This window comes from Nycticebus coucang, chromosome 7, assembly GCF_027406575.1.
Source record: "Nycticebus coucang isolate mNycCou1 chromosome 7, mNycCou1.pri, whole genome shotgun sequence".
Taxonomy (NCBI): Eukaryota; Metazoa; Chordata; class Mammalia; order Primates; family Lorisidae; genus Nycticebus; species Nycticebus coucang.
In genome coordinates this window covers 106,150,317-106,174,030 of record NC_069786.1, presented here as the reverse complement: position 1 = coordinate 106,174,030, position 23,714 = coordinate 106,150,317, and the positions used below count along the sequence as shown (strand labels likewise).

Below are 23,714 nucleotides of genomic sequence, written 5' to 3'. Positions count from 1 at the left end.
GTTTTTATTGAGGATTGAGTAAATTAATGCTTATTAAAACCTAGGAGGGTCCTTGCTGATACATGACATGCACTCAATAAATGAGTCCAAAAATGCAACATACTGAAGTTTCAAGTTCAGTAAATTACAGAAGATAAATGCTGTATCTGTACATTTGTAGGCAGGAAATTTGGTTGGTTCTTAAAAATAAAGTGAAATACTGAAAGGAAATTGAAAAAGTAACCCAAAGTATATTTTTAAACAAACTTTTAATTTATCCCATATGTCACGTGCAATACAGTTAACAGATAAAATATGAAAAAAATAGATGTGGTGTGATTTACTATCAATATAAATTATTATCAATAAAACCAGTTTGCAGACACACGCTTTCTACATTGTCCTGGTTTACAAAGAAAGGGTGAAGACCTGAACTCTTTCTGGTCACAAAGGAGACATTCAAAAGGAGGGGTATGTGAAATGTTCTTGAGAGATTTTCGTTGGACCCAGAAACAAGTTCAATTGTCATAAATGCATTATTTTATCAATGTCCAGCCAGCTAATTTTCCAGTTATTTGTTCTTAGATCTTTTTATCTTCCAACAAATATTTTTCAGATCCTAATTGCTCCTATACACAGGCTAAATGAACATAGCAATATAAAGTACATTAAAGTGATAAAGACAAGAAGAGGCTGCTCATTTCTTAAAAGGAAAATGATACACACTAACTGATCGTTATCCTATGTAGGGTGGTATTTATGAGAGAAATTTGCAACCAGGCACCTGAAACTTTTTCTACCCAAAAGCAGCAAGGAAAAAAATGAACCGTCACTGAGCAAGTACCATACGTGAATTTAGAAGAGAATCTGATGCCAACATAAGGTATAATAACAAACAACTCCATTGGCACTTCCCTTTTTGTGTCTTTAGTATTTATAAGAGCCAACTCATCGAGCGTTTAAGTAACACCTTAACCCTGAATTTTCAGCCTTCAGGGCTCAAGCGGTTTAGGATTGCCAGCCAAGCTCCCTTCACACAACCACAAGGACCAGCCGGTTCGATCCACAAATTTGCTTCAGAGAACACCCTCAGTTTCTCCTCTGCATCCTTCGGGGTCTGCGTTCAGTGCCATAGGCCTGGAAGACTCCTCCATTGGAATGTCGTCGCTCTGCCTCCCACGTCCTTCCTCGGTCTCCTCGTGGACGGAGGGTGGCGGGCAGTCCTGCTCCGAGTTGCTCCAGACGTAGCCGGGAAGGGTGATGTGGCTGTCGGGCTGCCCCCTACCGCCGCGGGCCGCCTTGCCGGAGACCAGCACCATGCGCGCGCTGGCCGCCGCCTGCGACTGGCTGCTGGTGCTGTGCGTCACGGTGGTGAGCAGCGAGCCGCATCGGGGGCCGCCGCACCGCGGCGTCCTCTTCCAGTCGACTGAGAGATTCCAGCGGCTCCACAGCTTCTTCACCTCCGCCTGAACCTAGGCCACAAGAAACATGCGCATCAGGAGTCAGAGCGGAACCCTGCCACCTGTTACAAAGACGTTTGCCTTGATTTCAGTAACAGTAATAGCCATTGGTTGAGGTTCCTCTACGTGCCAGGGACGGCACATCCATACTCCCTGTCGGCCTCAAAACCGTTTGAGATAGGTGTTATTTTTGGAAATGAGCCAGCTGAAGATGAGAGAGAAGTAAATAGATTTGTTCAAGGTTAGGATTGAAATAGAAGTTGAAATGCATCTGATAGAAAATGTGATTTACAGGAGAGAAAAAAAGAGGACTTTGGCCAGGAGGAGAAACATGAGATAAATAGTGCCAGTTGAGAACCGCAGAATTCTAGCTAGTACCTGACAGCCCTGTCGGAACCCCTGCACTTAGAGACCGAACGCTAGCACGGCTCCTGGCAGCATAAGGCCATGTCCCCAGGGTGATCCCAGCCTCTTCGCAGTGGCTGCCTGAGAATACTCAGACTGCCAGAGAAATTTACTATTTGTTCTGCACAATACACACCTGATATCAGGCCTGGTGACCCTCCCCCACTTCTTAGGCCATTTATTAAAATGTGCTCACAATCATAAGTATATAGCTTTTACAACTCAGGAATGTCTCTTACAAGGACCTGAAAGCTATTCCCTTGAAATATAGCCATCAGGAAGAATAAGGCTTCTATCTCCCAATCTCTGGGGGTGGATAGAGCCCTAACCTAGACACCTGCCTGCTACCAGACACTGCTGGCCTGATTATGTTTACACTGACCAACTCTTTGTACTTTTTTCACTTTTCTGACTCCACTGAGCCCCCTGCACTGTCTTCCTTCTGTCTAGCTTTAAAATGCCCAAATCAGCTCTGCCCAGTTGGGCTCCACTCTTTCCCTTACTTATTAGCAGTTACTGAATAAAATATGTGTTCACCACTTTAATGACACCAGCTGAGGCTGAGGAGCAGCAGAAGGTACTCAACCAGAAATGTGACTGACAACCTATCAATTTGCATAGGCATACTGAAGGATGAAAACAAGGAAAGAAGGATGGTAGACAGAAAAGCAGGCCCTGCAAAGGCTTTAACAGGGTGGGGCTCTTGTTTGCATTCCTACTCATGAAGATTTTGTTCTGCTTCTATTGTCGCTTTCCAGAAGGGAGTTTATTTGGAAGTTCCGTGAAAAGCAGTGGAAACTGGTAAGCTGATGTCACCTGAAACAACAAACTTCTATCTATTCATCTCCACAAAAAATCAACGTCTGGCCTACTCATCTCTACTGCCAAATAAGGTTTTAAAAAAAAGGAAGAAGAAGAAGAAAATCAGAAAAAAATAAGCTCATTCTAAAAGAAAGCACATCGCAATTTCTAAACCCTAGTCAGAAGCATCAGCTGGTCTATAGCCATAACCAGCACGCTTGTGTTTCTGAGTTTTGCAGCAAGTTTGAAATTTGACAGACGAAGGTAGCAACTCATCCAACAGCAGGACATATTAAAATGTACAAGGTAAAAATGTGCTATCCAGCGTGATCACTTTCCTCTGGCCAACTCCTAAATATTGATATTGTCACATCATCATCTTATAGTTTCAAAAATATCAAAATATTCTAATGAATTTGTCCCACGGAAACATACATTTGGGTTACTTATAGAACTTGAAGTGGAATGTTAAGTTTAAGTATTAACTGGAATATGAAATTCTCTGCCCATCCAAGTATTGATTTATATTCCAGAAAGGTGTTTTTAAACATCAGAGCTTATATTTGAGGTGACATTTAAAAGTACTAGAAGAAGACCTTATATTATTTACACTAATTTTTGTTTTCTCTAATAATTTTATGATTAAAATAGCTCCCTTCCTCCCACCTATTCTGTCCTTTATTTATTTATTTATTTTTTTGTAGAGACAGAGTCTCACTTTATGGCCCTCGGTAGAGTGCCATGGCCTCACACAGCTCACAGCAACCTCCACCTCCTGGGCTTAAGTGATTCTCTTGCCTCAGCCTCCTGAGTAGCTGGGACTACAGGCGCCCGCCACAATGCCCAGCTATTTTTTGGTTGCAGTTTGGCCGGGGCCAGGTTTGAACCCGCCACCCTTGGTATATGGGGCCGGCGCCTTACGGACTGAGCCACAGGCGCTCAGAACAAGCTCTGTGGGATATCCAAGTTTCCTACAAACTTACCTCTCCATTGCAGTAGCAGTAAATGATAGACACAAAGAAACCCTGTAGAACAAAGAAGAACATTAGTCCACTGACAATTTATAACGCTCACAGCATTGAAATGTCTTGTGTCAAAATGTAACATTGAAAATCTAGTCTTTTCTTATGACTCTTTCAGAAAATTTTACAAATCATTATCTCCTAATGTTTCCAAATCCTTACGTTTACATTTAATTTGTTTGACATCTTTTCTTGATGTCAGCAGAACCAAATAAGTCATTGAATAAAAAACTCTATGATACACAAAGAACACAGTTGTATTGTATTATTATAGTTTTATTTATGTTGTCACTCAAGGACCACATAATGTCCATCCCCCGCTTGTTAAGAGATATTTGTAAGCTGTGAATGCTAAAAGCTACAGACATGAAATAAATGGAAACTTTTCATTTATTCAGAAATATTTAGTGAAATTACACAGTGTGATATGACCTGCTCAGCATGACAGGGTTAAACAATGTAACAAGACAGGTAAGGTTCCTGTTCTAGAAGGGAAGAAGCACTTATTAAAACATAAACAAACAACCACACGAGAAAAGCGCAAGATGATAAGGGTTGTCCAGGTAAAAAAAGGGATGTTAAAGAGAGTAATGGAATGAGTATATTAAATGAAGAACTCAACAAAGACCACTCTGAGAAAGTGACATTTAAACTGGTCTTAGTGACAAGAACAAGAATCCAGCTGTGTGATATATGGGAAAGAGAACAGGGAGTGGGAGGGAGCCCCTGAGCTAGAATCAGAAAGCAGAATCAATAGTGTGGCTCTGTCTCAGTGGGGTACCTGGAGAGTGGTATGAGACAGAGCGAGAGGTGAGGGGGACCCACACCCCCGGGGCTGTGTATGCCAGGTAAAGGCATGTGAATTTCATTCTGAGAGCAACAGGAGGCCTGGCCTATTTCTGGCAAGTAAGTGACATGGTCAAATTCATATTCTTAAGATTCTTCCCACTATTGCATTACCTATGGGCTAGATTTAAGGCAGCAAGGGGTGGCAGCAAATGAGTACGTGGAATGGAGAGCAATGCAGGTGACAGACAGTGGTAATCATATTTCAAATGATATAAAATGGGCAGCTCTTTTGTCTCCTTTCTCCCCGCCCCTCTTTGTCCTCTTCCTTGCCTTCACTTTCTTTCGCTTTCATTTATTTTCCATACACACAAGCAGAGGTCCCTGCTCTGTACGTGTTACGTATTTTACAAGATGTTTTCTAATGTCTCCACCCAGCTTGTTGGGGTGACAGCTAGCTCCAGAACTGCTACTGCTGTGAGCAGAATAACCTGACCTCCGTAGAACAGAAAAGCACAGGCCTCATAGAATATCACCTTTGATAGGCCCTCTCTGCATCAAAGCCAGAGAGAGGGCACAGAAACGGGTTGCACGGGAGGAAAAAGGAAAAAAAAACGTTACAAGAATCAAATGACTTGGTGGCAATCTACCTGAAAGGAGTTGAAGAAGAGCTCACAGTGCATGCGGATCTCCCACCCGAGACCAGTGAAAGAGTGGGGCAGGCACACGAACACGATGTAATGCACCCCAAAGACCAGGACCAGGACCAGCGTCGACTTGGCCAGTTGCCTGAAAAAGAACAGCAAGCCTTTTTATTGATCAACTAGATGCCTTTCAGCAGAGATAGCTTGCTGGAAAAAATAAAGTTTCTCTCTCTCTTTGGATCCCACCACTTTTACTCATTTATTTTCCCCCTCCCTCTTCTTCCTGTCACTTTTATACTAAATCAGGGAGTTTATTCTTATTTCCCATAATTATTACCTCTTAAATCGGTGGTTCTCAAACTTCCTAATGCCACGACACTTTAATACAGTTTCTCATGTTGTGGTGACCCCTAACTGTAAAATTATTTTCATACACCTGTATTTGTACGGGGTGTATGTGATGGTTTTAGGCGATCCCTGTGAAAGAGTCATTCGACCCCCAAAGGGATCGCGACCCACAGGTTGAGAAATGCTGCCCTAAATCTTTCTAATTATATTTCCATACATTTTGCTTCAATGATATTCTTTTCATAAAGTTGTGAAATTCCTTTTTTTCTGTCCCAAGTCTTCTTTAACTTCTATATTTGAAAATTAATATTTACATTTATCCAGGTTAACTGCCTTTACTTTTATGGGAGCATTTTGGCTTTTGTTCACTTTAAAATCAGTTACTCCCTTTTTTCTTCTAACATTTGACTCTCCATTTATGCTTATTCTTGGAGACATATTTTCTTTATTTTTCTTTATTTTTATTTTTTTATTATTAAATCATAGCTGTGTACATTAATGCAATCATGGGGCACCATACACTGGTTTTATATATCATTTGACATATTTTCATCACACTGGTTGACATAGTCTTCCTGGCATTTTCTTAGTTACTAGGTTGAGACATTTACATTCTACATTTAGTAAGTTTCACATGTACCCTTGTAAGATGCACCGTAGGTGTGGTCTACATATTTTCTTATGAGCTACATGTGGTCAATTCCTCTTGCCGTCTCTGAATATTTTCTGTCAAATACCTCAATTCTCTTTTGTTTAGTTATTTTATTTTGTAGACCTAAATATTTTAGCATTATTTTCCTTCACTGCTTCTTTATATATATTTTCTTGAGTATTTTGGAGAATCCAAGGCTTTCCGATATAAAGGGGTTACTCTACATGGTCCTCAATGATCCTCAGTGCCCTTATTAATCCTTCACTTTTAAGCATGGGCAGAACCTGGGGCATAATCTGATCAACAGATTACACAAAGAAGAGGGCGTGCCACTTCTGTGATTGCATTGGTTAAGGTTGCAACTTTCCTCTTACTAGGTGACATGATCCTTTGCTTGGTTCAGTGAAGCAAGCTACCATGTTGTGAACTGCTCTATTGAGAGGCCCATGTGACAAGGAAAGGTGGCATCCTAGAGATCCTATAGTAAGTGACTGAATCCTTCCAATAATCACACAGGCTTAGCAGTAGCTTCTTTCCCAGTCCAACCTTAAGATAAGACTGCAGCCCCAACTAACATCTCAATTGTAGCTTTGTAAGAGACCTGAAGCAGAGGACCCATACTCAGATTCCTACAACTATATTTGTTCATTTTTCTTCTTGGAAACAAGCTTTGTAGGTGAGCAGAGATCACACTGGACTAGGAGTACAAAGAACTCTCCAGATTTAACATTAACTACCCGTGCAATCATGATTTAGTTTTTTCATCACTAAAATGAGGAAATAGGGCACAGAAGTTTATAAGAAACCTAATATTTTAGGTATCATCTTTTACATACATACACTTTCCTACACAATCCTCTTGTTAAGGAAAATGGAATACGCCACAAAATAATACTGAAAGGCTTAATTTAGACATCTGGAATTACACATTTGCTCCATCTCATTCTCCTTTTCATGCCTTATCTCTCACTAGGGTCCTGTCCATCTGCTCTTCTTGGCTCAGGGCCACCCACTCCATCTCACTTTCATAGTTTCTCTTGAACTCTGTGAGCTTTCTTCTAGGCCATCGTAGTCCTCATAACATAACTTCAGTTACCTACAGTCCATTCTATTTGAAAATTCTACCTTAAGTCTATTTTCTTGAGATAGCATCTCTGATAAGCAGTGGGTTTCTCTGCCCTAACCAATGGGGATATGCTTGTTCTCAATTCTGACTGGTGAATATCCTCTTTCCATCATTGCCTAAAGGGGAAGATCATTTTGAGCATTTTCAAGGCCTTTTAATTCAGTCTAATCAGATAAAGGGGGACAGCATTAACTGCATTGCAGGACAGTCTTATCTAACACCACTCTGAAAAGAAAATTACATCTCCTCCTTTCAGATTAAAGAGTAAATCTCCTGGGAGACTGTTCTCAAAATCAAGCTAACATTGATTATTCCTACTGTGTATGGCTAGGAGTCAAAAACTGGGTTAAAACAAAAAAAGCAGTGCAACACATTGAGAAATGGTAAAATGTAAATGTTTATAGCCGGGCGTTGTGGCGGGCGCCTGTAGTCCCAGCTACTCGGGAGGCTGAGGCAGGAGAATCGCTTAAGCCCAGGAGTTGGAGGTTGCTGTGAGCTGTGTGAGGCCATGGCACTCTACCGAGGGCCATAAAGTGAGACTCTGTCTCTACAAAAAAAAAAAAAAAAGAAAGTAAATGTTTAGGGACAGATTGCCTCATTGCAGAGTAAGAAAAAGTTGCCTTAGGCAACAGAAATTTAGTGGGTATCCTGCTAGCACAGCCATCTGGGTTTTTCCTTCTTTGTCTATGACTAAGCTCTTTACAACTCTGCATAGAAAAAGGTTAATTTACAGAAAACAGATAGTAATTATATTCATCTTCTATCGCTGTGTAACAAATAGACACAAATTTAGTAGCTTGCAACAACACCATTTATTATGTCTCAGCTTCTATGGGCCAGGAGTGGAGGCATACACGGTGGGTCCTCAGTGCACAAGCTCACAGGCTGAAATTAACGTGTTATCCGGGCTGCATTCTCATCGGGACCTCAGGGTTCACTGCTAAGCTCATTCTGATTGCTAGAAGACCTCAGTCTTGCAGATGCAGACTGTCTGCTAGCTGTTGGCCAGGGTTCAGTTTCTATAGGCTGCTCTTATGTTCCAGGGAGAAGCTCTTGCAACATGTCAGATTAATTCCTCAATACCAACAAAAGAATATCTGTCCATGCTATGAGGACAGAGTCTTACAATCATAGGAGTGACCATCTTACCACCCTTACTTGCCATATAACATAATCCATGGAGATACTGTTTCATCATAGGTCTTCCCCACACTCAAGGCAAAGGGTATTGAGGGATGGGAATTATACAAAGCATGTTCACTCAGGGACAGAAATCTTTGGGGGCATTTTGGAAATATGCCTACCACAGTAATGCAAAGAATCCCTACCCATAGAAACACAAATTCTGTGCAGTGGAATGCCACTAATTATAGCCTGTGGACATTGATACATTTTTCTAGTTTACATACATTTCTAAATTCAATTCACATTTATTATCTGACTATACATTGAGTTCTATTTTGAATCAGTTGTAATATAATTCCCCACATTAATTATTGAGTTAAATGAAATATATGAATTGTGTTTATTTATATTTGTATGAATTATGATCATTTATTCTTTTAAAATTCATCCTTTCATGACAGTGAATGAGTTAAAGTAATGGCCTGAGCAAGGCATTATAGGTCATCTGTCTATTCACTTATTCAACTAGATATCTCCACTCAGTTCAAATCACACAGTGGTCCTAGGCACTGAATGTTTTTCCATTGCCCATCTGGTCACCCAGTACATTATCTGTACATTTTTACAATCCGGCTGTCTGAAAATGCACAGCTGTCTAATGAGATGATTCAGGGATGTAGCAACTGATAGTGGTCGTGGGGCTTGCTGTAAACATGGTGACGTCTCTGTCCAAGCCGAGAGAGGAATACAAACAAGTCAAATGGTTTGGGGACTCAGTGTCCTGTTTAGAAAATAGATTTCCAATTTTTGCTGTATGTCGCCCAAAGTGATTTCTCCTAAGGTGATCTCTCCCCAGGTGAACAGTGCTGGGAAATCTCTAGTTTTAAGAGTCAATTTAGCTTAAAAAACATGACTGCTCTTAAGCCTCTCTTGATCCCTCCTGGCCTTGAATTAATTTTTCCTTTTGTTCTATAAACGTAGCATTTTGTATGAGCATCACTACTGGTACTTTCCTCACTTTAATTTAAATCAATCTCTATATCGATCTCTCGCCCTCATTCTTTCTCTCTCCACACCGTCCCCTAGATTGAGGGTTCAAGCAGGGCACTCAGCAAACGAGCTCCTGGCTATGAAGCACCAGGCTCCTGCTACATCCTATGCTGGCTGCCTCCCTTTATTCCAACAACCATGTGAGAGAGCTATTATTATCCTTATGAGGTAAGGAGAGAGGCTCAGAGAAGGAAAGTACTCATCTAACGTTACACAGTAAAGTGGTGGATTCAGCCCTAAAAATCTGTTGCCTTTACTACCACATTTTATAATAAATATTGGCTAGATTTATTCTAAACACAATAAGCATTAATATGGTTGGGGGGGAGGTCTAACAGTTAGCCAAAACATTCATGTATTCTTTTACCTTAAATTTTGCACTTTTTTGTATCTCTTACGTTTTTCCGGTCCTGGAAACCTTTTCTTTAGCAAGACAATTTGAACCTTTGTTAGGCAAAGTAATAACAGAATGAAAGATAAGTTTAAAGGTACAAAAATGAGTTGATGTAAATTAAATAGTCAATTAACACTCAGAGTAGGAATGTCACTGCTACGAGGACACAGATTAATTTTCCAATGTCTATTTGAAAAGTGGGATACCATTTAAACCTGAAAGTTTAAGGCCTCAGAAACTAAATGTAAAATTGAATTTACAAATTGATCCCAAGTAAGTTCCCACATTTTCCTTCCACTAGATTTTTATCTTTGAACATTATTAAGGATATTAAATATGCTTCCACTTATTAAAAAAATGCATTTGGCAGAAAAACACTTTCCCTGATTTTTACTTGTCTATAGACTGTTCTAATTAACCACTTCAAACTTTTAAAACTTCTGGGCACAAGATCATTTAAAAGTTATTCTGAATTCTGCATAGTATATGATTCCAATTGCTGATAAATTACTTTCTTCAATTTTTCTGAGAAATAATCCCCCACGAATTAATTCAAAATATGTTCATTCCATTCAGTTTGTAAAATGAGCCACCCTTTTATTTTCTCCAAAATTTTTCACATCTTTTGGGCAACCTTTACTAAAAGTGTTAAGTTCACTTCATTCAGAACTATAGAACCAAGCAGCTTTTGTTAAGAACTAGACAAATAAGTGGCTTCCAAACACCACTGCATGTTTTAGCTTTATGAAGATGAATATAATGTCATTTACATTTTCCATTACTCTATCATCCCTTGACCAGTAGGATGTGGCATGAGACAAGCCATAGCATAGGGCCTTCATAATAAATTCTTACGTACAATTTATATTATAGTATTGCCACTTGCTGCAGATTGAAAATAACTGGAGCTCGCAGCAGCTGCAGTTATATTAACACTGAGCATCCTATCCAGACTTCATAGTAAATGCTCAACAGTAAACGCTGCCTTTATAAATGATGTGGGGATGAATAAATCAACAAAGGAGTTAGATAATATTCATGAGAGAGGATCGAAACACTAACTATGATTTCTTCCTTTCTGTGATTGGGAGAGCATTTCATAACACTCTGAGACAGAGAGGGCGGAGACAAGATGGCTGACTGAAGCAAGCTTTCCACAGAGGCTCCAGTCCAGAGGAAAGTTCAAGGACATATATTTAGCAAGTAACCTGGTGGATTAGAGCTGCACCAAGAGAGAAGGTTGAAGAACGCACATCAATACCACTGAGGTGACCTGTGACCCCAAGGACACAAACAAAAGGTACAAAATCCATCACCAAATGGACAGGAGTCCCCTCCCCCATGAGAACGGCTTGGAGTGCCCCACAAACAAATGAGCAGAGTTCAAAGGTCCTCCCACTACACTCCACGGGAGAGACCCTCTAAAAACTGGACCTACCTACCCTACTAGGGTGCCACGGCATTCTCCTGCCAGGTATAAAACTGTATAAAACTGTAGATATTCTCTATCTGCAATTCTGAGCTCCGAGCACTCCCTTCCACTCTCATTCTGAGGTCTGGAGGCCTGTCCCCCAGAAGTCCAGATTCTTGGGTGATTTCTCTCACAGGAAAGAGGAGGGGACAGTTGCCTGAGAGGGAACCACGCGGGAGTGGTGGTGCCCTGAGGCGCAGAGCAGCAGCCATTTTTGGCAACAATAGGTCTCACCCCAGGATATTCCGAAGTCACACCCCCTGTCTCTCTGGGCAACCAGAGGAGGCCAGGCATCTTCCTAGTTGGCAACCACTGCAGAACAGATCTGAGATGGAAACGCAGGCCCCATGAGTAAAGGGTTTGCCTGAGGCGGTACCGGCCTGGGTGGGGTGTGGGGACTAGAAAACAATGCACAGAGCTGGGAGATTCCCAGTGTGGGGCTGACCTAGAGGACCATTTAAATAAGCCTAAGACACACCGGGAACCTCAGGGGATCATCAGCCTATAGATAAAGGAAGGCAGGAGGCTAGAACTGACAGCTAACTGTGCTGCGAATACAAACCTACAGGAGCAAAGACAGGGCCTGAGGTGTAGGCTCTGGAAACTCAAAACAGCTTCTCTTCTGCAGGGGAATTTAGCAGGGACAGAAACAAATTCCCGCAAAGCTGTTCTGTTCTGTCAGTAACATCAATGGGGGTGGGGCTGGAACTGAGTGAACACCCCCCAGCCTCCATAAAGCGCCCGAGGTTGTCAGGCCTCACCTCCCCCTGCTGGATAAAGGCAGAGCGCAGTGGCCTGGCTGAGCAGATATAAATTTCCTTGTGATTCAGGCAGATGCAAACCCCTGGAGTATCTGTTCACTAGAGGCAACTGGGTCACAGCACTGCGGGGCTATCAGTGACAGGGTGTGACAGAGATGCAAGATGGGGAAGGAGGCATCAGCCTTCCTAGACTAATCTGTTTGCTGGGTGGGTCCTCCTGACTTCACAGAGCACTGGAGCAAGTCATATTTGAGTTGTCAGCAGACCCCTGCAATTTAGTTGCCAGAGACCTTTTAAACTCTCCCATCTGAGACAGGTGTTTCAGGTGACTGAAACAATTGATTTGGACCTTTTGAACTGAGCCAGTCACCCAAGGACTATCCAAGTGGTTCCCTAGGTGTGTGGTTGTAGGAAGGTTTGATTTTCATTTTCCAATTGTTAACTGTGGGGGGTGGGGTGACTTAATTGCTGATATTTTTCCACAGCTGAAACTTCAACCCAGAGCAACTGTTTCACTAGGGTCGGACAGAGACCAGCTGAAAACAAGACAGAGCCACTTACCCCACCACACCAAACAAGTCCCCAGTTTCTCAGGCTGGAGCACTGTATGGGTCCTCGACAAAGCTTCAGGGGAAAAGTCAAATGGTGTAAAATAATCATGGGGTGAAATCAGCGGAAAAACTCGGGTAACATGATTATCAGAATAGATCAAAACCCCCACCCCCAAGGAAAGATATGGCAGATGTAACTGAAGATCCCATCATAAACAGCTGGCCAAGACGGCAGAAATCAAATTCAGAATTTGGATTGCAAACAAGATTAATAGAATAGAGTAAAATTTGGAATTAGAAATTCAAGGAGCAAGTCAAAAGTCGGAATTAGAAATTCAAGGAGAAATTCAAAAGTTGCCTCAAGAATTTAATGAATTTAAATACAAAACCACAAAATATTTTGATGCACTGAAGCAAGAATTTGCAGCCCTCAAAGATCTGAAAAATACAGTAGAATCCCTCAGTAACAGAGTGGAGCAAGCAGAAGAAAGGATTTCTGACATTGAAGACAAAATTTTTGAATGCCCCCAAACTCTCAAAGAGGAATAGAAATGGAGAGCAAATGAATTAGTCTCTCAGAGAGCTCTGGGATAGTTCAAAGAAGGCTAATATCCACCTCATTGGAATCCCTGAAAGTGATGAAGTGGCCTCGCAAAACACAGAAGCCCTTGTCCATGAAATTATTAAAGAGAATTTTCCAGACATGCCAAGAGATTCTGAAATTCAGAAAGAAGACAGTTTCAGAACCCCAGCATGACTCAAACCGAATAAGATATCCCCCAGGCATATCATAGTTAACTTCAATGAAGTTAATATGAAGGAGAAAATTCTGAAAGCAGCCAGACATAAGAAATCTGTTACCTACAAAAAAAAGAATATTAGAATGACTGCAGATCTCTCTGCTAAAACTTTTCAAGCAAGAAGAGGGTGGTCATCAACTTTTAATCTCCTAAAACAAAATAACTTTCAACCCTGGATCCTATATCCAGCTAAACTGAGTTTCATTTATGATGGAGAAATTGAATAATTTAATGAAATTCATATGTTGAAGAAATTTGCCATAACCAAACCAGCTCTTCAGGATATTCTCATACGTATCCTCCATAATGACCACTCCAATCCTCTACCACAAAAGTAAACTCACTCAGAAACTTTGGATCAAACTCCAACTTCCACAGTGACGAAAGGATTAAAAATGTCCACTGAACTTTTGAAAAACTCAATACCCCAAATTTTACTGGACTTATCAATATTCTACATTAACGTGAATAGCTTAAACTGTCCTCTAAAGAGGCACAGATTAGCTGACTGGATACAAAAACTGAGGCCACATATTTGCTGCATACAAGAATCACATCTTACCTTAAAAGATAAATATAGACTGAGGATGAAAGGATGGTCATAAATATTTAATGCATATGGTAATCAGAAAACAGCAGGTGTTCCAATTCTATTTGCAGACACAATAGCAACAAAAGTAAGGAAGAATAAGAATGGTCACTTCATGTTTGTTAAGGGTAATACTCAATGTGATGAGATTTCAATTATTAATATTAATGCACCCAACCAGAATGCATCTCAATTTATAAGAGAAACTCTAACAGACATGAGCAACTTGATTTCCTCCAGCTCCATAATAGTTAGAGATTTTAACACTCTTTTGGCAGTGTTGGATAGATCCTCCAATAAGAAGCTGAGCAAAGAAATTTTAGATTTAAATCTAACCATCCAACATTTGGATTTAGCAGACATCTACAGAACATTTCATCCCAACAAAACTGAATACACATACTTCTCATCAGCCAATGGAACATACTCCAAAATCGATCACTGAATACACATACTTCTCATCAGCCCATGGAACATACTCCAAATCGATTAACCTCAGTCAATTTAAAGGAATAGAAATTATTCCTTGCATCTTCTTAGACCACCATAGAATAAAAGTTGAACTCAGTAACAACAGGAATCTGTATATTCATACAAAAATATGGAAGTTAAATAGCCTTATGATGAATGATAGCTGGGTCAGAGATGAGATTAAGAAGGGAATTGCCAAATCTTTGGAACAAAACAACACTAAAGACACAAATTATCAGAACCTCTGGGATACTGCAAAGGCAGTCCTAAGAGGGAAATTTATAGCACTGCAAGCCTTCCTCAAGAGAACAGAAAGAGAGGAAGTTAACAACTTAATGGGACATCTCAAGCAACTGGAAAAGGAAGAACATTCCAATCTCAAACTCAGTACAAGAAGAGAATTAAAAAAAATTAGAGCAAATTTCATTAAAAAATTAAATGAAATTGAAAACAAAAGAATTATACAACAGATCAATAAATCAAAAAGTTGGTTTTTGAAAAGGTCAATAAAATAGATAAAACTTTGGTTAACCTAACCAGGAAAAAAAGAGTAAAATCTCTAATCTCATCAATCAGAAACAACAAAACAAAATAACAACAGACTCCTGAGAAATTAAAAAAAAATCCTTCATGAATATTACAAGAAACTTTATTCTCAGAAATATGAAAATCTGAAGGAAATTCACCATTACTTGGAAGCATGTCACCTTCCAAGACTTAGCCAGAATCAAGTGGAAATGTTGAACATGCCCATATCAAGTTCTGAAATAGCATCAACCATACGAAATCTCCCTAAAAAGAAAAGCCCGGGACCAGGTGGCTTCATGTCAGAATTCTACCAAACCTTTAAAGAGGAACTAGTACCTATATTACTCAACCTGTTCCAAAATATAGAAAAAGAAAGAAGACTACCCAACACGTTCTATGAAGCAAACATCACCCTGATACCCTGATCCCCAAACCAGGAAAAGACCCAACAAGAAAAGAAAATTATAGACCAATATCACTAATGAATATAGATGCAAAAATATTCAACAAGATCCTAACGAACAGAATCCAACAACACATCAAACAAATCATACATCATGACCAAGTCGGTTTTATCCCAGGGTCTCAAGGCTGGTTCAATATACATAAATCTATAAGTATAATTCAGCACATAAACAAATTAAAAAAAAAGACCATATGATTCTCTCAATTGATGCAGAAAAAGCTTTCGATAATATCCAGCATCCCTTCATGATCAGAACACTTAAGAAAATTGGTATAGAAGGAACATTTCTTAAACTGATAGAGGCCATCTACAGCAAACCCACAGCCAATATCATATTGAATGGAATTAAATCGAAATCATTTCCACTCAGATCAGGAACCAAACAAGGCTGCCCATTGTCTCCACTTCTCTTTAACATTATAATGGAAGTTTTAGCCATCGCAATTAGGGAAGAAAAAGCGTTCAATAGTAGGTCAGAGGAGATCAAACTTTAGCTCTTCAGAGATGATATGATTGTATATCTGGAAAACACCATGAATTCTACTACAAAGCTCTTAGAAGAGATCAAGGAATACAGCAGCGTCTCAGGTTACAAAATCAACATTCATAAATCGGTAGCCTTTATATATACCAACAATAGTCAAGCTGAAAAACAGTTAAAGACTCTATTCCATTCACAGTAGTGCCAAAGAAGATGAAATATTTGGGAGTTTATCTAAAAAAGGACGTGAAAGATCTCTATAAAGACTATGAAACTCTAAGAAAAAAATAGCTGAAAATGTTAACAAATGGAAATACATACCATGGTCATGGCTTGGAAGAATCAACATTGTTAAAATGTCCATACTACCCAAAGCAATATACAATTTTAATGCAATCCCTATTAAAGCTCCACTGTCATACTTTAACGATCTTGAAAAAATAATACTTTGTTTTGTATGGAATCAGAAAAAAACCTCGAATTGCCAAGACATTACTCAGAAATAAAATCAAAGCAGGAGGAATCACGCTACCGGACCTCAGACTATATTATAAATCGATAGTGATCAAAACAGCATTGTACTGGCACAAAAACAGAGAGGTAGATGTATGGAACAGAATAGAGAACCAAGAGATTATCCCAGCTACTTACCGTTATTTAAACTTTGACAAGCCAATTAAAAACATTCAGTGGGGAAAAGATTCCCTATTTAATAAATGGTGCTGGGTGAACTGGCTGGCAACCTGCAGAAGACTGTAACTGGACCCGCACCTTTCACCATTAACTAAGATAGACTCTCACTGGTTTAAAGATTTAAACTTAAGACATGAAACTATAAAAATACTAGAAAAGAGTGCAGGGAAAACCATTGAAGAAATCGGTCTGGGCGAATATTTTATGAGGAGGACCCCCCTGGGCAAATGAAGCAGCTTCAAAAATATACTACTGGGACCTGATCAAACTAATAAGCTTCTGCACAGCCAACAACACAGTAAGTAAAGCAAGCAGACAGCCCTCAGAATGGGAGAAGATATTTGCAGGTTATGTCTCCAACAAAGGTTTAATAACCAGAATCCACAGAGAACTCAAAAGTCTAAGCAAGAAAAGAACAAGTGATCTCATCGCAGGCTGGGCAAGGGACTGGAAGAGAAACTTCTCTGAAGAAGACAGGCGCATGGCCTACAGTCATATGAAAAAATGCTCACCATCCTTAGTCATCAGAGAAATGCAAATCAATACTACTTATCATCTAACTCCAGTAAGATTAGCCCATATCACAAAATCCCAAGACCAGAGATGTTGGCATGGATGTGGAGAAAAGGGAACACTTCTACACTGCTGGTAGGAATGCAAATTAATACATTCCTTTTGGAAAGATTTTTGGGGAACACTTAGAGATCTAAAAATAGATCTGCCATTCAATCCTATAATTCCTCTACTAGGTATATACCCAGAAGACCAAAATCACATTATAACAAAGATATTTGTACCAGAATGTTTATTGCAGCCCAATTCATAATTGCTAAGTCATGGAAAAAGCCCAAGTGCCCATCAATCTATGAATGGATTAATAAATTGTGGTATATGTACACCATGAAATATTATGCAGCCTTAAAAGAAAGATGGAGACTTTACCTCTTTCATGTTTACATGGATGGAGCTGGAACATATTCTTCTTAGTAAAGTATCTCAAGAATGGAAGAAAAAGTATCCAATGTACTGAGCCCTGCTATGAAACTAATTTATGGCTTTCACATGAAAGCTATAACCCAGTTATAACCTAAGAAAATGGGAAGGAGGAGAGGGAGGGGAGGAAGGGGGGAGGGTGAGCGGAGGGAGACTGGCGGGATTACACCTGCGGTGCATCTTACAAGGGTACATGTGAAACTTACTAAATGTAGAATATAAATGTCTTAACACAAAACTGAGAAAATGCCAGCAAGGCTATGTTAACCAGTGTGATGAAAATGTGTCAAACAGTCTATAAAACCAGTGTATGGTGCCCCATGATCACATTAATGTACACAGTTATGATTTAATAAAAAAAATAAAAAGGAATCGGAAATTTCAAAAAAAAAAAACAATCTGAGACAGAAAGAGACAGTTACCTGCTTTGGAATTTTAAAGTCAAATCCATATCCAGTTGACTAGTGGATGTATGTATTTGGTTGGATAGAAACCACTGTCATTCAGAATTTCCAAAACAATCATTGTGAGAAATGAACACATCCTTAAGATAGTTTGATAATGATCATAAATATTCAATTTACCCTTTCCTTCATGAAAGACCAAAAATGGAGTGACCTCTCTCAATCAGTACATTTTTGAAAGTTTTTAAAAATTCATGTTTGGTAGAAGCCAATTTGATGGAAAGATTAGAAACAGTCTAGCAAATGTTCTTGATTTGAAAAAATTCTTGATTTTTTTCATTATGGCACATTTTTAGAATGCAGATAAAATTGTCTGCAAAGATCATCAACAAGAGATTTTTCTGGGAGTTCATACATGGTTTGCAGGCAACTCCTATCTGCTAAAAACAGACTTAAAATATATTTACAATTTAAGCACTTCGGGTAGGTTTGGTGTTACTTATATTTTCCTGAAACATGTATACCTTTCTTATAAAACACACAATTGAACCAAACAAAAATATACATTTATAAATTTATCTCTTAAAGACATTTCAGATGAATCAATGTCTGTTCTTTAAATCCTTGTTCTGATGGTCCCTGTCTAGGAATTACCTGTACTGCTTCCTGGTGTCCTGACCAACGGCATTGGTCTCCCAAATTTTGGTAGCCAGCACTCTAACCGTATTCAGAAACAGAATAAAATTTAGCTGAAAGAGAAGGTGAGATTACAAGGAATTATTAAATTAGTCTTCAAGATGTATATAAATATTTACATAAATTGAACATTTTTCTATTCAAAGACCAAAAGTGAACCGTTCTATAAATGTGAATGAGGGAATCTGAGATAAGCTATTAGAAAACTATTGACCCTTTAATTTCCCCTCATGAAAACACAAAGATACATTTCAACAGCGCTGGAAATACCAGAGGATGACCTGCCCAGATCCATGGGGACTCTGAAAGCCAAAAAGCCCCACGGCAAACTGGCAGGACAGGATGTAACTTTTATATAAGTGTAATAATGGACTGGCTTTTTGAAATGAATTCCCAGCTCAGTCTCTGAAGAGAAATAAAATAATTGTTTGGGAGATACTCTCCTGTGATATATGAAAATCACTGGGTAGGAGCGGTGCCTGTGGCTCAAGGAGTAGGGCGCTGGTCTCATATGCCAGAGGTGACTGGTTCAAACCTAGCCCCGGCCAAAAAAAAAAAAAAAAGGAAAATCACTGGGTAACGTATATAAGGTTTTTTAAAAGGCAAGTAAGATGCCGTATAAGAAAAGGTCCCCAATGTAGGCAATTGATTCTGTAATGTTATAGGTGTGGGTACCACTACAGACAATCAAGCTGGGACCTTACAAAGTGGGGGAGGAGAGTACTGGTGAGACACACCCTTTCATACCCCAGAGCCTCAAGGATCAGCAAAGAGATCCAAAATGAAGAAGAGAAGGGCTCCAGGTCTGGGGCCATAAGGAGGTGGAACCCTTTAGGTCCCTTCATTCAGGGAGATGCCTACTGTCTACAAAGTGCTGCTGCTCAGGAAAAATGGAAATGCAGGGGGCTGAGAGTGGGCATGGGGCAACGCCAGAGCAGGCTACACAAATTATGTCTGGCCACATAGCTAGCAGGTGGCAAGGTGTTAATGCGGTCCATGCAGCCCGCAGGATGCACAGTGTATCATCCTAACCACAGCACAGACTGCCCATAACACAGAGTTAACAGCAGGTTGAGGTCAAGACAGAAATGTTTTAAAGGAAGGATGGATTAACAAAAGATTGTAAGAAATCTAAAGTATAACCAAGTTTTAAAATCAGTATTAGGAACGGCAAAGAGTAGTTCTGAGAGAGCAGGAAAACAGACGGAGCAATTTAGAAAACACCTGAAGAATCCTCAGTGGAGGGAAAAAGAACTGGTAGTAAACATGCTGATTTGTGCTTTTTCTGAAGAAAAGGTAATGACAGAAAAATCGATAAAGGTTTAAGAGAAAAAAAACCTACATTAAAGAAATCTGCAGATGGAAAAGTGACCCTACATACAGTGGGAAGGAATAAAAGAGAACAGAACAGGGGGGTCCTGTTGAGATGTTAGCGGCATTAGTTAAGAGTAGTAGCAATACTCTGAAGGATGGAGACATAAGTCTAAGAGAAAATCGTTAGGGAGAACTTGCAATCTCAGGCGACCTTATTGGAGATAAAATCTAGCCCGAAGGTCCACTTTGAGCAGACCACAGACAAAGCCAATGAAAACTGAGAAGCTGATGAATCAAATGACCATTAGTGAGCATTAAACCAATGACACATTGAATGAATTTTGTGTATTCACAAAATTTTACATAACAGTTCATTCACATAACAGTATTTTAAAGATGAAAAGACAGAAATGAGATCCTTTCTCAATTAAAGATTTCAAGAAATTTAAAGATTTATGTGAAGTGGACCACAGATGCATTAAGACAAAGAACTCAAAATTTAAGCCACAAACTCTCTGGCTCCTCAGGCTACCCCCCTCTGAGACTTGCATCCTGGAGTTCTCTTTTCCTGGCTCCTCCCACTCCCTCGACTCGCTGGCCCTCAGTAGGTCAGATCAGGATAGATGTCACGTTTTCTTCGAAGCACTTGTCACGTTTACATGCTTGCCTTCCCCACTAAGCTTAAACTGTGTGGGGAGAAGCCGGTGTCTCTGTCCTCACCCTCTCATCTCCATTGCCTCACACAGGGTCTGCAATGGTCTTGATGTTTAATCAAGATTTGTTAAAAGAGATAGTGAATAAATGAGTGAGTGAAATATGCACACTCTCAATGCCACTTATATTAGGGGGGCAATCAGCTTATCCCCCTTTGACTTCTAATATGTCTCATAAAGGATATAGTCATAGGTATGGGAAAGTTGACTCATGAAATATCTATAAAACCCTCTCTTTATACTCGGCAGTTTTCATCTATACCAGCGGTTCTCAACCTGTGGGTCACGACCCCTTTGTAACAATGAAAATACATCCTGCATATCAGATATTTACATTACATTCATAACAGTAGCAAAATTACAGTTATGAAGTAGCAACAAAAATAACTTTATGGTTGGGGGGTCACAACAGGAGGAACTGTATTAAAGGATTGCGGCATTAGGAGGCATGAGGAAGGTTGATCTATGCCTTCGGATACACCTCAGGGAAGGGTCCTTTCTCCCCATTCCTGATTTTTCTTTCCAGGTAGGGGACTCAAGTGATACACACATCTTTTCTCCCCTCCTTTCTTCTTTCTATCCCTAAAGGAAAGGGATTGAAGTATTTGATGAGTAAATGCAGGAAGAGGTACTGAGTGTGCTTGATACAGCTCACCCTTCCTTATTTTGGGAGTCTGCAGTCATCTCCATGGATAGAAACTGCTGGAGCGTCCTGGGCCTGGGGAAGCTGATCCTAAACAGATCCTGAGGTTCTTCAGTAGGCACACTTACCTATCAGACCTAAGGTTGTACCCTCCAGCAGCTCAGCCTCCCGCAGCAGTAAGGGTTTAGCCCCCCTTTGCTTTATATTGCAACTTGTTTACAGTCAGAACAGCAAAAAGAAATGCTATGCCTCTTAGTTCCCCTCATAGATTCTTGGAATACATCATACCTTTTCACCCCACATATACTGGCTTAGTTTTGTCTCCTTTTCATGCTTTTAAAAAGCAACTGGATGTGATTTTTTTTTTGGGGGGGGGAAGAGGGGATATGATATTTTTAAAACTTATCACCTAAAAAAAAAAAAACTTATCACCTAGTGTTTTTCCTAACACCCTTTATCAGAAGTACCATCTTATTCCTTCTGCTAGAATTCCCTAAGATATCTTCTGACAAGTAATGCGGAACAAAACATTTATTAGGGGGGGAAAAAAACAGAGAATCTGGAGCTATTTAATGCATTCTAAGTAATATGCAGCCCCCTCGAGTCATCTCCTTGGTTAGTCATTCAAATGAGATCATTACTCATACAGTGAGCAAGCCCATGACAGACACTGCAGACTATTTGTTGAACAAAAATGATTAGTTTTTAACTTGGATACAAAATGGTGATGTGAGGCATGGTAAAGTAAGCATCTAAAATCAAGTAAATATTTACCAATAAAAAGTGACCCCCAAAAGAAATAATCACAACTTCTTCATATTTTCCTAATACCCATCGTCATCTATTAATATAATGCAAACCACAGCTCTCACCATTACATCCATTCTCTGTAGTTTATTTAAAGGCCCAAATCTCTCCCGTAGTGCTGTCAGATTAACATTGGGCAAGACCTTCCCCCAGTTGGCTTCCCAACTTGAACTATATCTCATTGAGTGACTAACCCTGATTTCCACTTTCTTTTTTTTTTAATGCCAGCTGAAGGTTGCTTTAAAGACTGAGTTTTAGGTTTTCTATTCTATTACATCCTTTCTGTAAACAATGCTTAGATGTATGTACTATAAGAAAGGTGACTCTAAAAGAAATTTTTATTCAAGTATAAAAGTTATGTCACTAAATTGGTTCTACATTTACATTTTTATTGATAACAATATTTACCTTGTCTTTGTTCCTTTAAAAAACCTCAACTTATTGCATATTCACATTTTAATTTCAGGTAGGATGAAACAATACATTGCACAGAGAAATATTTTTAGGCTTTATGGTATCTCTAAAGGAATAGATCTAAATGAATGGTATATGTAGGATTGATTCCCATCAAAACAGCAAAACCCCATCTCCCCGCCCAAGGTCACCCACTGCTGCAGTACTTGATCACCCTTGGTCATTCACACCTGCATCTGACAATTGTTTATAGTTGTTTCTAGTTTAATGCAACACTTTAATACCTATCTCTTTGGAAGGCTACATCAAGAGCACAGGCTCTCATACAGATGCCAATCAGTTAGCACTATGCACTTAAAGATGATAACTAGTATGGCTCTTACATGGACATTCATACCTCTGCCCCAGCTCATCCAATCCATTCGCCATACTGTCTCCAGAGTTTTCTTTTCAAACCCAATTCTAATCAGATTGCTAACTTGCTTAAAATCTCTCAATGTTTTATCATAATTTTAGGAAAATTCCAACATACTTAAACATAGACCGTGAGTGCAATCATGATGCACTCCCATCCAGCTTTATGGTCTGATCTGCGTTTTCTGCACTCTTCACTCTAGCCGCAGAAAACATATGTGTCCACTTGGCATGTACTAATATCTATGTCAGGAAAACCCACATCCTCTCTTAGCCTATTAGGTAATATCTCCTTTTCCTTCACATTTTTAGTTCAAATCATGCCTTCTTAGTATTTCCTTTACTAAGCCTGCCAGGCAGTATTTGGTGCCTTTTCTTCCCTATTCTTAACTTCATGATGGCCATAGAAAGACTTAGGCAAGCCTCTATTACAACGACATGAACCACCGTGTCTGTTACTGCCACCTCTACTATTACCATGTCACTACCACTGCTCGTACTACTATTACTATTGTTGCTGTAGACAACTGCTTGTTGAGTGCTTTTCATAGGTTGCACTATTTTAACCCTCATAATAATCCTATGAGGTAGATAGTAGCATATCCATCTTCCTTTTTAGAAAACCTCAGCTAAAGACAGGCTAAATCATAGTGTGATCAGCAATTGGTAGGAGTTAACCAATAGGATTCATACTCTTGTCCACACCATACACA

At 39.6% G+C, this 23,714-nt stretch overlaps 1 protein-coding gene across 2 annotated transcripts in view; it reads right to left on the bottom strand.

Annotated features, from left to right (window-relative positions):
* Window positions 1-238: 238 nt before the first annotated feature.
* Window positions 239-23,714, bottom strand: part of PTH2R (parathyroid hormone 2 receptor) — a 168,952-nt gene continuing 145,476 nt past the window's right edge. Inside the window, exons 10-13 of one of the 2 annotated variants that reach the window (XM_053597514.1) lie at window positions 18,655-18,749; window positions 5,104-5,242; window positions 3,629-3,670; window positions 239-1,451 (exon numbers count right to left, since the gene is read on the bottom strand). In XM_053597514.1, the coding sequence (XP_053453489.1) occupies window positions 1,056-1,451; window positions 3,629-3,670; window positions 5,104-5,242; window positions 18,655-18,749 (672 nt within the window). In that variant the 3' untranslated portion in view covers window positions 239-1,055. The remainder of the gene's footprint in view (window positions 1,452-3,628; window positions 3,671-5,103; window positions 5,243-18,654; window positions 18,750-23,714) is intronic. The other variant, XM_053597515.1, reaches the window with a different exon arrangement.